Raw genomic sequence first — 15,785 nt, forward strand, 5'->3', positions numbered from 1 at the left:
CACTGGGTAAGGATTGTCTTTGACTGGAGGCATGATTCCTCTTCTTCCCAGGAGACCCACACCCCCTCAACACGTCTCTGCGGGGAGCTGCTCTTGAATTATGGGCAAATGCACCTGCTTTCTCAAGATACTGCTACATAGAGAAAAGATGAGACCAAGAAGAAAGAGCTCCTCTCCTGACCATCATAGACCCCTTGCTTTCCTTTTCTCTTGCCACCCATCCACCTCTCTCTGCCTCTCTCTTCTGATCTCTCCGAGCCCAGTGTTTCACAGACATACCATTGCAGAAGCTCTTTTCTATCTTGGTAGTACACCTTTCCTGACCTTGTACTTGTGTTTTGACACACAGGGTTTTTTGAAAGCTGATGCAGGGACATGAAAGCTCTCTCATGCCACTCACGCTCTTAGGGTGTCCCAGTCTCTCTCCAGGCTGGTGCATGTCATGCAGCTTGCCCGGACTATCCATTCCTCCTGCAAGTCCTCAGTGCCTGGGCTTTCTTTTCCCTCCCTACCTTGACTTCGGAGCCTCCTGAGAGGACAGGGAATGGGGAGCAGCATGAAAGTGCTCACAGGTGTTCCCATGATCTCTCACCATGCTGGAGGTGACCTGGAGCCAGCACAGGAGGGCCAGGCACCACAGGTTCTTCCCTGGACACTCCAGGCAGCAGGAGAGTGGAAATTAAAAGTGTGGGTGAAAGCACAGCTCTCCTCTGGGGGTATCCCTGTGTGAGGTAGTTGGCATTACTGTGTTGTGAGATCCACGCTGAGCTGAGGTGTGAGGCTGCCTGCTCAAAGATACCGCCTTGCTGTACCCATCCATGGGGCTAGTGCTGCAGAGAAAGGAAAAGGGAGCCTGCTCCTCTGACATTTTGCATCTCCTCTTGTTTTGCATTTCAGAGTCTTTCCCTGCACAGTCACTGACCCTCTTTTTCTTCCAGGCACCATGGGATAGACCACTGTCACCCAGCAAGAAGCACAAGTCACAGTGAAGCAGGGAGACACCTTTGAAACCACCTGCACCTACCAAACCTCCAGCTTTGATGCCTTGCTCTGGTACAAACAGAGAAAAGGACAAGCTCCACAGCGTATCTCCTATCAGGCAGCAGCTGGCTACAAGCCCAGTGGCTGTCTCACCACCGTGCTGAACACCACCGAGAAATACAGCCTCCTGCAGCTGGAGAAAGTCGAGCTCTCTGACAGTGCCTTGTACCTCTGTGCTTTGCAAGACACCCTGGTGCAGGGAGCTTCCTTGGCTGTGCAAGAGCCCAGGGGATGGAGGGGATGTGTCTTAGAGTTGGGGAAGGGGTCGTCAGGTGTCCCTTGGCAGAGCTGCTTCCCCTGTACGCTCAGGGATTTGCAGGACAAGATCTTCTTCCAGGAGGGGACAGTGCCAGTGGCCTGAGAGGAAATAGAAGGGTGGTGAAAGACTCTCAGGTTCCCTTGTTTTCACCGGGGGTTATGTGGTTATTCTGCCCAATGGCACTAGTGAGCTGATGGGCAATGCAGGAGGTTGTGGGGGTTTGTGCAATGGTTCCTCGTTTGCTGCTCTTTGCTTTCTGGAGAAAGCATCTGAAAGATGGAAAACCTGCCCTCTGGCAATGCTCCTTCCTGGAATTACATGATTGCAATAATTTTCAAAAATACTCAGAACCACCATGCGGACCCTCCAATTGCTGCATGGCCGTGTGCTGAGATCTGGAGGACCTGCTCTCCCCAGTGCACTCTGCCCATCCTTGGAGCCCTTCTCATGCAGTACCTCATAGGTTTCCCGCAGCCCTGCCCCATTTCTTCTGCAGTGTGACCAGGCTGTGCAGCTCTATGCAAGATCTCGGTAGGGGAGTAGACCACCAAGCAGAGCTGGACAACATGCCCTGCCAGGAGAAGAGCTGGCCTAGGGGAAAGATACTTTGTGATTCCAACATCAACCTGGGAGTCCCCTTAGCCCTGCACATCTGTGCAACTGCTGGGCTGTGCAGGGGACTCTTTGGGGGCAGAAGGTGTATGGGTCGCCTGCCCTTACTGTCCTTGCCCTCGGGTTCAGGCCATGCTCCCTCATTCAGGGGAGAAGTTGGAGGATTAGGATGAGAAGGTCAGGGGTTGTTCTGAAGGCTTTTTCTCACACCATCTTTGCTCCTGCATCCTTGGGGGCCACCTTCTGACTGAGCTTCTTTTCCCACCACAGGGCTATCCAGAGCAGGAGGAATTCCCTTCTGCACAGGCTTGTGAGCTGCTGACCTCTCAGAGCCTCCAGCAGCACTGGGGAGCACTCTCTAAGGGAAAGCAATGGTCAGTCTCCTTGTTGCAGGACGTGTTCTGATGCCAAGAGATTCCATGTGAGCAGAGATGCTGGAATACAGGGCCTGATACCCACTGGCTGTGGAGGAGATGAGTATATCTTCCTCAGCACCAAGGGACAGTGAATGGAAGGGACCCATTACCCCATATCCCACCCTCCCCTTCCTCTTCTGCTTGTGCCCTCACCTTATCCCCCACCACCCAAGACAAAGTCTTTCTCCCTTGGCATACAAGACAAGGTCCACCATGAAAAGGATGACATGGAAGCAGAGGTCAGCATGCAGAAAACTTTAATGACTCTGAGGTGGAAAGAAGTTCACTTGTAGAGGAGGTGGCCAGAGCAGGGAGAGGATCAGCAGATGCCAAAATTCTGCTGCCATTGCCCACAGTTGAAATCCCACAGGCCTATCCCACAGAGGGTGAGGGGCCAGTAGATGCCCCATGGTGGCTTTGCAGGTCTTATGGCCTAGAAGAACAAAAAATACCAGAAGAAATGGGAGAGAGAATAAGGCACGGAAGTTAGACTTTGGCCAGATTTTCAGCGAACCCCAGCAGCTCTCCTTTGGAAGGGCAGCAATGGCTGCTCAGTCTCCCTAAAATCAATGGCCAGGAGCTTTGTCTTCAATCCAGCATCAGGTTCCTGGGGGTCCTTGTCAGGGCTGTCACCAGCGCATTTAGCAGGGGGGACACCTTCTGCCACAGTAGCGGCTGGAAATGCCAGAGAGGTCACAGCACCCAGAGTTGATGGGCACTCCATCACAGCTGAGGATGCTGCCAACGGCAGCAGAGGTGGAGGATCCCACAACGGTGTTCTGTGGGAAGGAGCTGAGGATGGGGCCAGGCAGGGTCACCACCACAGCAGGAGGCTCAATGACAACGGTGGAGTTCTGGCACTGCCTGACACAGGGCTCATTGCAGCTGTTGGCCAGCGGGGTGGGGCCACAGGGCCGGCAGGGCTGGCACCGGTCATAGCAGGACATGTCTCTGGGCTGCAGGAGCACCTGTGAGAGAGGGCAGAGAGGCAGTAGAGCACATACATATTTGAGGAACAGTCTGCCAGGAGTCTGTCACTCCACCACAAGCGTGTCAAAGGCACCTGCTGAGCCAGGAGCTAGAAACTGTGCAGTGAGGCAAAAGGGTTACCAGACACAGTACTGTGAGGATCACCCCGGCCCAACCAGGCTGCTGCCAATCTTTGCAGTGAAGGGCAACCTCAGCCAAGTGCCAAGTCCTCTTTCAAGATAATGCAAAGTGTCTCCAAGCCCAAGGAGGCTGCTGCCTATCTCTTAAGAGAACAGCTCCCTCAACCAAGTCCCAGACACTCTCTACTCAGACCTTCACCCTTCTTCCCCTTCTCATGGAGAGCAGCACCACAGCCCACTATAGGAGGGAGGAGTACACACCTGCATGAGCAGAAAACAACACAGGGAAAGGGCTTCAGACTCACCTGGTTCCCAAGGAGGAGGAGGAGAGAGAAGTGGATGGGAGAGCGAGGAGTTGGGCTGGCTTTTATGGTGGCCCTGACCTGCCCTGGGCCGAGAGGTAGCTTCTACCGAAGTGGCAATTGTCTAAGCTGCTCATGATGAACAGAAAACATCCCAGCTAATGACATGGTCTGTGTGGTTGTTTTCTCAATGCCACCTTCGCATTTCCTGGCTTATGCTGTCCACCTTCCCTCACGGAGGCTTCTTCTGAGTGCTGGGATTGTGAGACGCCATGATTTCCAAGGCAGGAATGTGTCAGTGAGTCAGTCTGGTGAGTGGTCTGTGGCTGCAATTACAGGAAAGGGCCAAACTACTCCCCACCCTTTAATCCATGGTTCGTCTCCCAAGGACGTGCCTTGTCTTTCTCTCCCTCCCAACTCACTCCAGTAGACTCTTTTAATCTTTTACCGAGGAAAATAAGCAGCCTTCCCCTAGCTATGGGTATTGAGGGCTGCAAAATTACTTCCACTGTTATTTCAATGCTGCTGAATACCAAAGTTATGTGTTTCCTCTACCACCACCGGGATATTACTCTGCCTTGGCGAGGCCACATCTGGAGGTGGAACTTCGTTAATTTGAGGGTGGCAGAACACTGGAACAGGCTGCCCAGAGAGGTGGTGGAGTCTCTGTGTCTGGAGACCTTCAAACCCATCTGGATGCGTTCCTGTGCAGCCTGCTCTAGGTGAATCTGCTCTGACAGGGGGGTTGGACTAGATGATCTCCAGAGGTCCCTTCCAACCCCCATCATTCTGTGATTCTGTGATGACCTCCCTCGAACTGCTGACCACACCCTTCTTAATGCACCCAGGAGACCACTGGCCCTCTTGGCCACAAGGACACATTGCTGCCTCACAGTCAACTTGCTGTCCACCAGGACTCCCAGGTCTCTCTCTACAGAGCCACTTTCCAGCAGATCAGATCCTATCCTGTTATTCCTCCCTTGGTGTAGGACCCTACACTTGCCCTTGTTGAACTTTATTAGGTTCCTCTCCACCCAAGTCTCCAGCCGGTCTATGTCTTGCTGTATGGCACCACAGCCTTCTGCTGTGTCAGCCACTCCTCCCAGTGTTGTACCATCACCAAACTTGCTGAGGGTATACTCTGTCCCCTCATCCAGGTTGTTGATGGGTACATTGAACAAGACTGGGCCCAGCACTGACCCCTGAGGAACATCTGCTAGTTACAGGCCTCCAACTGGACTCTGTGCCACTGCTCCTGGTCTCAAGGACATAGGATTCCTCAAGACTGGTCTTTGCTTGTAAAGACTGAGGCAAAGAAGGCATTCCACACCTCAGCCTTTCCATGTCCTGTGTTGCCAAGCTGTGCAACATCAGAGAAGGCCCACTCATTCAGCAGGGGGACTACAGTTCCTCTAGCCTTCCTTTTGTCACCTGTGCCCTTAGAGAATCCCTTCTTGTTGCCTTTGACAGCTGTTGCCAGAGTCAGTTCCACTTGGCCTTTGCCTTTCCTAACCTCATCCCTGCATGCTTGGACAGTGTCCCTGGAGTCCTCCCCAGTTTCCTCTGCTCACTTCCTTCTTGTGTTTTAGTTTGGCCAGGAGCTCCTTGTTCATCCATGCAGGCCTCCTGGCATGCTTTCCTGACTTTCTGCTCATTGGGATGGCCCGCTCTTGAGCTTGGAGGAAGTGGTCCAGATGTCTTAAGCCTCTGTTGCCTCCAGGGCTATACCCCACAGGAAATTTCCAAGCAGGTCTTTAAAGACACCAAAGCCTGCTGTCCTAAAGGCCCAGGTTATGAGCTTGCTATTTACCCTCCTCAGTCCCCTTGGGATCATGAACTCCACCATTTCACGGTCACTGCAACCCAGGCTGCCTTTGATCTTCACATCCACAACAAGCTCTTCCTTCTTGATACCTATGAGGTCCAGCAGAACACCTGTCCTCATGGGATCCTCTATCACTTGGGGGATGAAGTTGTCATCCATGCACTTGAGGAAACGTGCTTATGTCCTGCTGTGCTGCTCCTCCAGCAGATATTGGGGTGGTTGAATTTTCCCATGAAGGCCAGTGAATATCAGACTGCTCCTCCCTGCCTGTAGAGGGTCTCTTCTGCTGGTTCTTTCTGATCAGGTGTCCCATAGGGGACACCCACTACAGTGTGTCTTTATCTGTCTTCTCTTTAATGCTTACCCACAAGCTCTCGGTTGGCACATCACCCATCGCCAGGCAGAGCTCCATGCACTCCAGCTGCTCTCTCACAGAAAGAGAAAGTCCCCCTCCTCATCTTTTCAGTCTGTCTTCTGAAAGAGCCTGTATCCCTCACTGAAACATGCCAGTCATGGGAGCCATCCCACCCTGTCTCCATGATCCCAACATGATTGTAGCCCTGCAACTGCTCATTCATCTCTAACTCCTCACGTTTATTCTCTTTAAGGGCAATGAACTGTTTTGTAGTTGTAAACCCGTAGGTGGGGCAGAAGCCTTCCGCTTGGTGCCAGAAGTCACCAGCATCCATCCTGGGATTGTGCCTTTAGAATCTGCTTTTAGGAGTCTGCAAGCGGTATCCAGTTTTTAAGAACCATCTTTTAAAAGCACAGGAACAGGCAATTCCATTGTGTCTCAAGCTAAGCAAGAGGGGCAGAAGACCTCATGGAACTCAAGAGGAAAAAGAAATTGTAAAAACTCTGGAAGGAAGGTCAGGCTTCACAGGAAGGTTACAGAGCTGTGGTTAACATATGCAGGGAAAAGGCAGGAAAGGCCAAGGCTCAATGAGAGTTGAGAGTTGGCCCGTCTTGTGTCAGTCAACAAGAAAGGATTTTTAAGTACGTAGACAGCAAGAGGAGGTCTAAAGGAAACACTGAACAAATACCTGTTGAAGATGGTCACTTGACTAAACTCCTGTCGAATTAATAAGATATCCTTCAAAGTAAGGTCACCCACCGAGTGGATGAAGGGAAGGCGGTGGATGGAGTTTTTCTGAATTTTACTAAGGCTTTTAATAGTGTCCCTATCCTTCCGGAAAAGTTGGAAAGTCAAGTGAGTTCAGGAGAGTCAACTGTGGGATGAGCAGGAATATGGTGTGCTGGGTGAAAAACTGGCTGAAAGGCAGGGCTCAAAGGGTTGTAGTGAATGGGGCTACATCTGGCTGATGACCAGTCAGCACTGGTGCTCCTCAGGGCTCAATTCTAGGGATGGTTCTGTTCAATATTTTGATCAGTGATCTGGATGTAGGAGTTGAGTGTGCCATGAGCAATTTTGCTGATGATACCAAACTGGGAGGTGTTGACGGGTCTCTGGAGGGACAGGAGGCCCTGCAGAGGGATCTAGGTAAATTGGAGCATTGGGCAATCATTAATGGCATGAAATTTAACTAGTCCAAATGACAGATTCTGCATCTGGGATGGAGTAACTCCAGACACAGGTATAAATTTGGAGAGGAGTGGCTGGAGCTGCCCTGCAGAAAGGGATCTGGGGGTGCTGGTTGTCAGCAGGCTCAACAGGAGTCAGCAGTGTGCCCTGGAGGCCAGAGGGCAAACCACAGCCTGGGGTGCATTAACACAGTCCAACCAGCCGGTCAAGAGAGGGGATTACCCCGCCGTATCAAGTGTTGGGGTGGCCTCCCCTTGAGTACCGTGCGTAGTTCTGGGCCCCACAAGTTAAGAAGGAAGTGAAGGTGCTTGAATGCATCCAGAGGAGGACAACAAAGCCTGTGAAAAGGCTGGAAGGAATGTCCCATGAGGAGTGGCTAAGAACTTTGGGCTTGTCTAGTTTGGAGAAAAGGAGTCTGAGAGGTGACGTCATGGCTCTCTATAGCTTCCTGAGGAGGGGAAGTGGAGAGGGAAGTGCTGATGTCTTCTCCCTGGGATCCAGTGGCAGGACACATGACAATGGTTCAAAGCTGCATCAGGAGAGGTTCAAAGTTGTCATTAAGAAACAGTTCTTCACCAAGAGAGTGGTCATACACGGGGACAGCCTTCCTAGAGAGGGGGTTGATGCCTGTCAGTAGTTAAGAGGCATTTTTGGACAATGCCCTTTATAACATGCTTTAACTTTTTTAACTTGCAACTGCTTGACGACCGACGAATGCCCACTGCTTGCCTTGCATTTGTTATGCCTGAGAATATTCTGTGGTCTTACAGTTGCTGGCACAAGGAAGTGCTCTGGAAAGATCCTTTTACCAAATTTTTGGAGGACGTAAGGTTTGCTCTTCTGCTCATTACAGAGCTTTAGGTAAAGCAGGGATGGACTATGTGGGGAAAAAGAAGAACCTAGTCCATGCAAATTAGCACAAGCAACTATGGGGGCTGTAATTACCTTGGGAAGACATGAGGACTGACACAGTCCTCTCTTTGGATGCTGAAATGAGGGACATTCTCCAGACACCAGGTTTGCTGGCCTATGAGAAAGCTTAGGTGTATACAAACGCTCTGCAAAAGTACTTCTCCCACAAGAAGGAAAGCAATCAGAAAAGGGGGACAATAACTGCTGCTTTTCCAGAGAAAAACCAGACAGAGGTGGATAAGCCCCTGGAGACTCCTGAGGACTCCAGCCCTGTTGTTCAGGAAGTGCTTGATAATATGCATCCACGGTATTGGAAGAATGCGCAAGTGCTCCTAGGTGAACTAGGGCAGCACAAGCATATCTCTTCTTGGGAAAACCAGGGAAGTGTTGTGTACAAAAGAGATGTCATTAAGGGGTCCCACCTGCTTGATTTAGTCCGAGGTGTCCTTCAGACTTGTGTCCCATCTGAGAAGACCTAAAGGCTGGAATGTTTTTAGGAAAGCCATGGCTGCAGTGAATGTCCCATCATGCATCACGGGTCATACAACAACCACGGTCTCTGGAAAAACTAAAAGTGACTGAAGATGTCCAAGAAGCATCCCAGACATCTTGTAATATGAGGATGATACCTAAAAATCAGTGGTGCATGCTGTAAACTTTACTGTTGAAATAAAAATATTCATGGAACCATGGAATCACAGGATGGCTTTACTAGGAAAGGACCTTTAAAAGGCCATCTAGTCCAACTCCCCCTGCCATGGAGGTTTTATATTCATAAAATCTTGAAACTTTGCTGTCTGTTGTGTCCATTCAAAAAACATGTTGGGTTGGGTTGAGATTAGAAAGCACACGGTCAGCTGTGCAGTTGGGTTGTAAGCTTTATTTATGGAACACAGTTACGAAAATGACTGCAAGAAATGCTGGTCTGGGTCTTCTGAAAATTATTTTGAGTAGGTGTGGCCATGAGGAGAGCTCCATCTTCATATTTTACAAAACACGTCAGTATCTGATCATTTTCTACTGGATTGTGAGAATACAAATTTGAAAACTGTTTGGAAGGTAATCCTTTGTTATGGTGATGTAGGAAAAGACGCAGTGGTATCCACAGGCCATGAGGGGGAGATGCTGCAGTTGCTTCCTCTGGAAAGCACTTTCTGTAGCATTGTGATTTTCAAAGGCCATGATGCTTTCAGGAAAGAGAGCACTCTTTGAGTGGGGGGTAACCACATGAGTCAAAAAACTCTGTGTGGTTCTGATGTGCCAAGAAAATTGCTAGCCAGTGCTCTCTGGGCTGGTTATGAGGGTGTGTGGTCACCACCACGCTCACTGGTCTTGGGGGAACATGGGCCCTAGGGAGCTAGTTCCTCGGCTAAGCACCCAGAAGTGTTTCCCTGGTGTAGGGCTCTGCTAAGACAAAAGGAGAAGGAGGCAAGAGAAGTGGATGAGAGAGTGAGGAGCTGGGCTGGCTTTTATCATGCACCTTAACTGCCCCAGGCTGCCAGAGGCATCCCTTGCAGAGGTGATTCTTTGCTGACAAGCTCATCTTGAATGCAAAACATCCCGAGCAATGCTATGAGCTATGTTTTGACTTCCTGGATTGCTGTCTTTCCATTTCCTGCTTTATGCCAGGCACATTCTCCAGTGGAGGCATCTTTTGCATGACAGGATGAGAGCCCCAAGCATTTCTGGTGCAATACACGTTGGCGTGGGCAGACGACTCACCTCACATGCTGGAAGAGTCCAGGAAGGGTCACTCAAGACACACTAAACAGATGCTTTGACAACACACACACACACACATACTCACACACTAATCTAGACCTCCAGGCATCTAGAGTGAAATGAGGAGACTCAAGACACCCAATGAGAGGCTGCCTACACCGTCCAGGGCACAGGGCATGGACCTGACAGAGTCATCTTCTGCAAATCCTGTTTGAAAGAGTTCATTGTAGCTGAGGGAAGACTGATGTGCACTCAGGGAGAGCCAGAGATGCAGCTGAGGAGAGTGACATACCCAGCTTGATGCCATTCACCCACACAAAAGCCCTTTCCCTGTTATCCATCTGTGCCTGAGTACCAGGGACATGGATATGGGGTTTAGCCGTGGGATAGAGGTGTTTGTAAGCTCTGATGGAAGAGCCTGTGGGTTCACTTCTGACCGTATGGTGAAGCAAGCCATGTGCAGGTGACCAGGTAGGCAGGCCCTGCTGTGAGCTTAGTTCGGAGATCAGAGGCAACCATTGGTCAATTGCAGGATCAGTGTCTCCAGAAAGATGATTCATTCCGTTTACTGTGGACGTCTGCTTAGGATGGGATAAGTCCCCTGTGTGAGCTCATGTCTCTCTACTAACTGTGGGCAGAGTCTGTAGAGTCTGTTGGAGTGGGTCCAAAGAAAGGCTCCAGAAATGATCCGAGGGTTGGAACACCTCTCCTGTGAAGAAAGGCTGAGAGAGGTGGGGTTGTTTAGCCTGGAGAGGAGGAGGCTCTGGGGAGACCTTCTTGTGGTTTTGCAATTTTTGAAGGTGGCTTATAAGAAAGAAGGAGAAAGACATTTTACCAGGACCTGTAGTGAAAGGACAAAGGTCAATGGCTTAAAACTGAAAGAGGGTAGATTTAGATTTAATATATAAGGAAGAAATTATTGTATGATGAGGGTGGTGACACACTAGAAGAGTTTGGCCAGAGATGTTATGGAAGCCCTGTCATTGGAAGTTAGTCTCAAGGTCAGGTTGGATGGGGCTCTGAGCAACCTGATCTAGTGAGAGATGCCACTGGCCATGGCAGGGGGTTGGACTAGATGGTCTTTCAAGGTGTCTTCCCATGTGTGCAAATGCATACATGAGCACAGCAAGAGGAACATGTATGTGAGCATGAACCTGCACACACACCGCTGAGAACTAGGGCACCCAATGCCAGCTCTCAGCCTCTTGGGATGACTCTAGGCAAGTCCTTCAGGTGCCACAGTCAAGGCAATGAATCAGGCAGCATCAGCTTTAATGAACTCAAGAGCTTGACGCTGGTTCAGTAAATTCTTTTCTCGCCAGAAAAGAGAGAGAAAGCACAGTGGAGTCGAAGCTGCCATGACCTTTCCAGATATTGAGCTTCTCCATGCCCCAGCTCTGCGGGTCAGGCACAACATAAAATCTAGAGAACATCCATATTGCTGCAACTACAAAGAATCTCCACATTACAACGGAAAAAACTCCTCCGGCCCTCAGATCATCCCAGATGTCCTAAGTGATCTCTTTAAGGACGATGTTGGGGTGTGGGACTTGGCCCAGCACTGTAAAGGGTACAGTGCCTCAGTGGTGAGCCTGGGACAAGCCCGACTCCCCACAAGCTGCAAAAACAGGCTGGAGCACCAGAAATGACATGGACTGATCCCACTAAGAAAGTCACTCAGCATCGTCAACGCATTCCTTAAAATGCTATTTACTAGCGCTAAGACTAGAAAGAGAGGATAGGAGGGATTGAAGGAGCTGGGACTGTTTAGTTTGAGGAAGACGAGGCTGAGGGGAGACCTCATCGCTCTCTACAACTACTTGAAAGGACATTGTCGAGAGGTTGCTGCTGGTCTCTTCTCACAGGTAATTAGCGATAGAACAAGAGGGAATGGCTTCAAGCTGCAACAGGGTAGGTTTAGACTGGACATTAGGAAAAAAATTCTTCACAGAAAGAGTGGTCAGACACTGGAATAGGCTGCCCAGGGAGGTGGTGGAATCACCATCCCTGAATGTGTTTAAGAGTCGTTTAGATGTGGTGTTAGGGCATATGGTGTAGGGGAGAACTTTGTAGAGTGGGGTTGATGGTTGGACTCGATGATCCCAAGGGTCTTTTCCAACCTAAATGATTCTATGATTCTATAGATAACCTTGTATCCCGTCAGAGGGTGGGAACTCAGAGCTGCTCTATATCAGCTGCTCTCAGAGAAAGAAAGAATCACAGAATGGCTGAAGTTGGAAGGGACTCCTGGAGGTCATCTTGTCCACCCTCCCTGCACAAGCAGAACCACGAAGAGCCAGTTGCCCAGGACCGTGTCCAGGTAGTTTTTGAACATCTCTAAAGAGGGAGACTTGGTAAACTCCTTGGAATACCTATGCCAGTGCCCAGTCACTCCCACAGCACAGTACAATGTGCTTCCCCCTCTCCAGGGCACAGGTCACTGGACTGATCCCATCCACAGAGGATTACCCAGTTTCGGTCAGTCGAGTATTAGAGCATTGTCTTCAAAGGAAACAGTTCTATTCATCAGTTCTACCATCAAACACCACAACCCTGCCAGCTGTTTATTGGATGCGAACAAATACAAGCAGCTTTCCCATCCCCGTTTCTTAGGGTGCAAATCAAGGGGTTGAGCAGAGGAGTAAGAATCGTGTAAAGAACAGCTGCTGTTCTGTCCAATGACCATTTGGAGGTCACTTCCCATGATGGTGGAGACACATGGGCCCTAGCAACAGACCATAGCAGTGAAATGGGAAGCACAGGTTGAGGTAGCTTCGTGCCTGTCTTCTGCACAGCAGAGTCACAGGGTGGTTCTTGCTCTGCACCTGTAGGAAGTGAGAATGAAGATGGGAGGTTCTCATCACCAATACTGAAGGTAATCACGGACTTGTTGGCACAAGTGCCAGCACAAGCCATGTCCAGGGCAGCTTGTGAATCAGCTAAGAAGTGGAGGATGTGCTTGGGCCTGCAGGAAGCCAAACGGGAGGTGAGTATTGCATGCAGAGAAGGAGGCAGGGAACTGGCCAGCCTGTTCTGTGCCTGAACTGTGCCTGCCACCAGCCAGATGCACACAGCCTTATGCACGATGGCCTCATAGTGCAGTGGGTTGCAGAGCGTCAAGCAGTGGCCGTAGGACATGAGATCGTAGAGGAAGCATTGAGCACTTCCCAGCAGATGGAAGAATGGAAGAAGTACAGGTGGGCCATGCAGCTGTGGAAGGAGATGTGTATGTCCCCTGGCCTGTGTATGTCCCCCAGCACCTTGGAAGGAAGGCACAAGAGAAGAGAGACTGCAACTTTTGGTCTTCAGTCATTCTGAGCTACACTTCATCCGTCCTAATTCCCTCTCAGTGGAGGACATGGGTGGGGGGATTACCATCCTTGCATGTGTACTTTTTTTGCAAGGCAACTGAATTTTCATGGTGGGAAAGAGGATATGAGACTGTAGTGGCTGCCAAGAGATAGTTCCACTGGTCATAAGGGATAAGATTTACACGTGTCCTGGCTCCGGTGGGGATAGGGTTAGTTCTCCCCAGGCTCCAGCAGGGACACAGGTATTCCATCCCATGTGAGCCATTCCCACAGGGAGCTGCTGGGGGAGGGGGCAGGAAGTCGAGCTTGGAGCAGGCTGGGGCATCCAGGGTCTGGTCGGTGAGCGGCGATTCTGTAATCGTGTTTGTATATTCCTCTATCCGTGTTGTTGTTTTCTTATTCCCTTTGCTGTTCTGTTAAACTGCCTTGGTCTTAACCCACATGTTTTGCCTTTTTTCTTCTTATTCTTCTCCATATTGGGGAAGCCCGAGAGAGCAGCACATGGTTCTTTGTTGCCATATGAGGCCAAACCACATCAACACGTTAAAAAGTACTCTCCCCCCGAGAAGGGCAGCCAATTTCTGAGTACAAATTCTTTGGGGGGACCAAGGAAGCAGTCAAGAGCTCTGCACCTGCCTTCAGCACTCATGGGAAGTGCACCCAGTACCCTCATCCTTGCTGATCTTCCCGTTCTCCTGCACGATCTCTATCACAGCAATTTGATCTCCTTCAGAAATAAACTGTCCCCACTTCTGTCCTGACCACCCTCAGCTCCCACATGCTTAGCTCCAGTTTCGAGCCTTGATACCTTCAGTGGCATAGACAACTTTACCCTGCTGCTGCCTCCAGGCCATGGCCCCTAAATTACGTGGTGGAGGGGAGAGGTCATCCCAAAGGCTGTTCCCTGCATGACCACTCCTGCTATTCTGCCAGCAAATCATCTTCCGGAGCCCCACACCCTTCACCCCACCACCCCACAGCAGCTCCGTCCATAGCAAGAGGAACACCCTTCCTCAAGAGCTCATGGGGCTGCTGGGTCCTCAGGATCTCCTGCCTTCTGGGCATTTGTGGGCAGAGATACCAGCAGGGCAAGGCCTGATGCTCACTGGCAGCAGAGCAGCTACAGATGTTTTCCTCAGCTCCAAGGGATGGTTCCCAAAAGAGGAGCCGATGTAGGATGTTTGAACTGCTCATTTGTCTGTGACTGGAGCAGGGTTTCCTTGTGCTCTCAACCCCTTCCACCCCTTGTGCTTTGTCAGGATGGGAAGTGTCCACAGAGGGAAGGACCACATGGAGACCAAGCTTGAATGCAACGGAACTTTAATGAGTCAAAAGAGGGAAAGAAACTCATTCCAAGTGGGGGGTGCCAGTTCATGGAGCCCCACGGGCAGCTGTGAGGGTGCGGTCCTTGGCCGTGGAGATGTTCCTGCATCATGTCTGTCTGCCTGCCCCATAAAGGATGAAGAAGACACATGGTTCCCACCAGGTGGGCCTTGAGGGAACCTTGCTGCTAAGGGGATATGAAGCAAACAAGGAAAAGGGAGAGAAAAGCAAAGTCGTTCAGCTATGCTGAAAGCAACATTGAAAACATTGAACCTTTGCCCAGCACCATGTTCTGAGTTCCTCAGGGTGTCTCCTTGGGGTTTCCCCCACAGTCTTTAGCAGGGGAGGCACCTTCTGCCATAGTAGCGGCTGGAAATGCCAGAGAGGTCACAGCACCCAGAGGTGATGGGCACTCCATCACAGCTGAGGATGCTGCCAACGGCAGCAGAGGTGGAGGATCCCACAACGGTGTTCTGTGGGAAGGAGCTGAGGATGGGGCCAGGCAGGGTCACCACCACGGGGGAGGGCTGGATGACAACAGAAGAGTTCTGGCACTGCCTGACACAGGGCTCATTGCAGCTGTTGGCCAGAGGTGTTGGGCCACAGGGCCGGCAGGGCTGGCACTGGTCGTAGCAGGACATGTCTCAAGGGTGGAGGTGCACCTGGGAGAGAAGCAGGGAGGAAAGAGAGCACAAGGGTGGGTGAGGAGCAGCCTGGTTACCCCACCACAAAGGAGCCAAGGCCACTTCTGGGTGGGGAGCTGGAAGCTCGGCAGGGCCCACATGGTATATATTGCACTACAAAGAGCAGCTGGCCCAGGGAAGGCCTTTCATTGGGCATAAACCAAAAGATCCCTCTGCCACGTCCCAGTCTCTCACTAAGCAGGCACTCACCCCTCTTCCTTCTGTCAAGAGAAGAAGTCAGAAAACCCAGGAGAGGACATAGCCAATATCAGCGGAGATGTCCATCAGGGAGAGATCTCACTTTGAAAGAAGAAAAGAGGCTCCAGACTCACCTGGTTCCCAAGGAGAAGGAGGCCAGAGAAGTGGATGAGAAAGCAGGGACTTGGGCTGGCTTTTATACCTGCCCTTCATTGCCACAGGACCAGAGGCACCCTTTGCAGAGGTAACAATTTTTGGACACAGTCATCTTGAATGCAAACCATCGCAGCTAATGATATGGGCTGTGCTTTGGTTTCCTGCACTGCTGCCTTTTCATTTCCAGAGCTGTGCCATGCCCATTCCCAAATGAAAGCTTCTTGTTACTGCTAGAATGAAAGGCCCCAGGATTTCCAGGGCAGGAATGCAGCAGTGCAAGGCAGAAGAGTCAGCTCAAGTGCTGGAGTGGTCCAGGGCAGGAAAGACACCTCAGCTTGGGTCACTCCGGTGGGGCTGTTTGAAGTGTTTTCCT

The 15,785-nt window shown here is 50.8% G+C and overlaps 2 protein-coding genes across 2 annotated transcripts; both read right to left on the minus strand.

The window, feature by feature from the left end:
- Positions 1-2,969: 2,969 nt before the first annotated feature.
- Positions 2,970-3,275, minus strand: LOC134524511 (feather keratin Cos2-3-like). Its single transcript, XM_063354609.1, has one exon. The coding sequence runs from the start codon at positions 3,273-3,275 to the stop codon at positions 2,970-2,972; it is 306 nt and encodes a 101-aa protein (XP_063210679.1).
- Positions 3,276-14,710: 11,435 nt separating this feature from the next.
- On the minus strand, positions 14,711-15,016 carry LOC134524449 (feather keratin Cos2-3-like). The gene has a single exon (XM_063354495.1). The coding sequence runs from the start codon at positions 15,014-15,016 to the stop codon at positions 14,711-14,713; it is 306 nt and encodes a 101-aa protein (XP_063210565.1).
- Between the last annotated feature and the right edge of the window lie 769 nt (positions 15,017-15,785).

This window comes from Chroicocephalus ridibundus, chromosome 17 (genome assembly GCF_963924245.1).
Source record: "Chroicocephalus ridibundus chromosome 17, bChrRid1.1, whole genome shotgun sequence".
Classification (NCBI taxonomy): domain Eukaryota; kingdom Metazoa; phylum Chordata; class Aves; order Charadriiformes; family Laridae; genus Chroicocephalus; species Chroicocephalus ridibundus.

Excerpts from the sequence above, each read along its gene's own strand:
- LOC134524511 (XM_063354609.1), bottom strand. The coding sequence starts at position 3,275 with ATGTCCTGCTATGACCGGTGCCAGCCCTGCCGGCCCTGTGGCCCCACC.
- LOC134524449 (XM_063354495.1), bottom strand. The coding sequence starts at position 15,016 with ATGTCCTGCTACGACCAGTGCCAGCCCTGCCGGCCCTGTGGCCCAACA.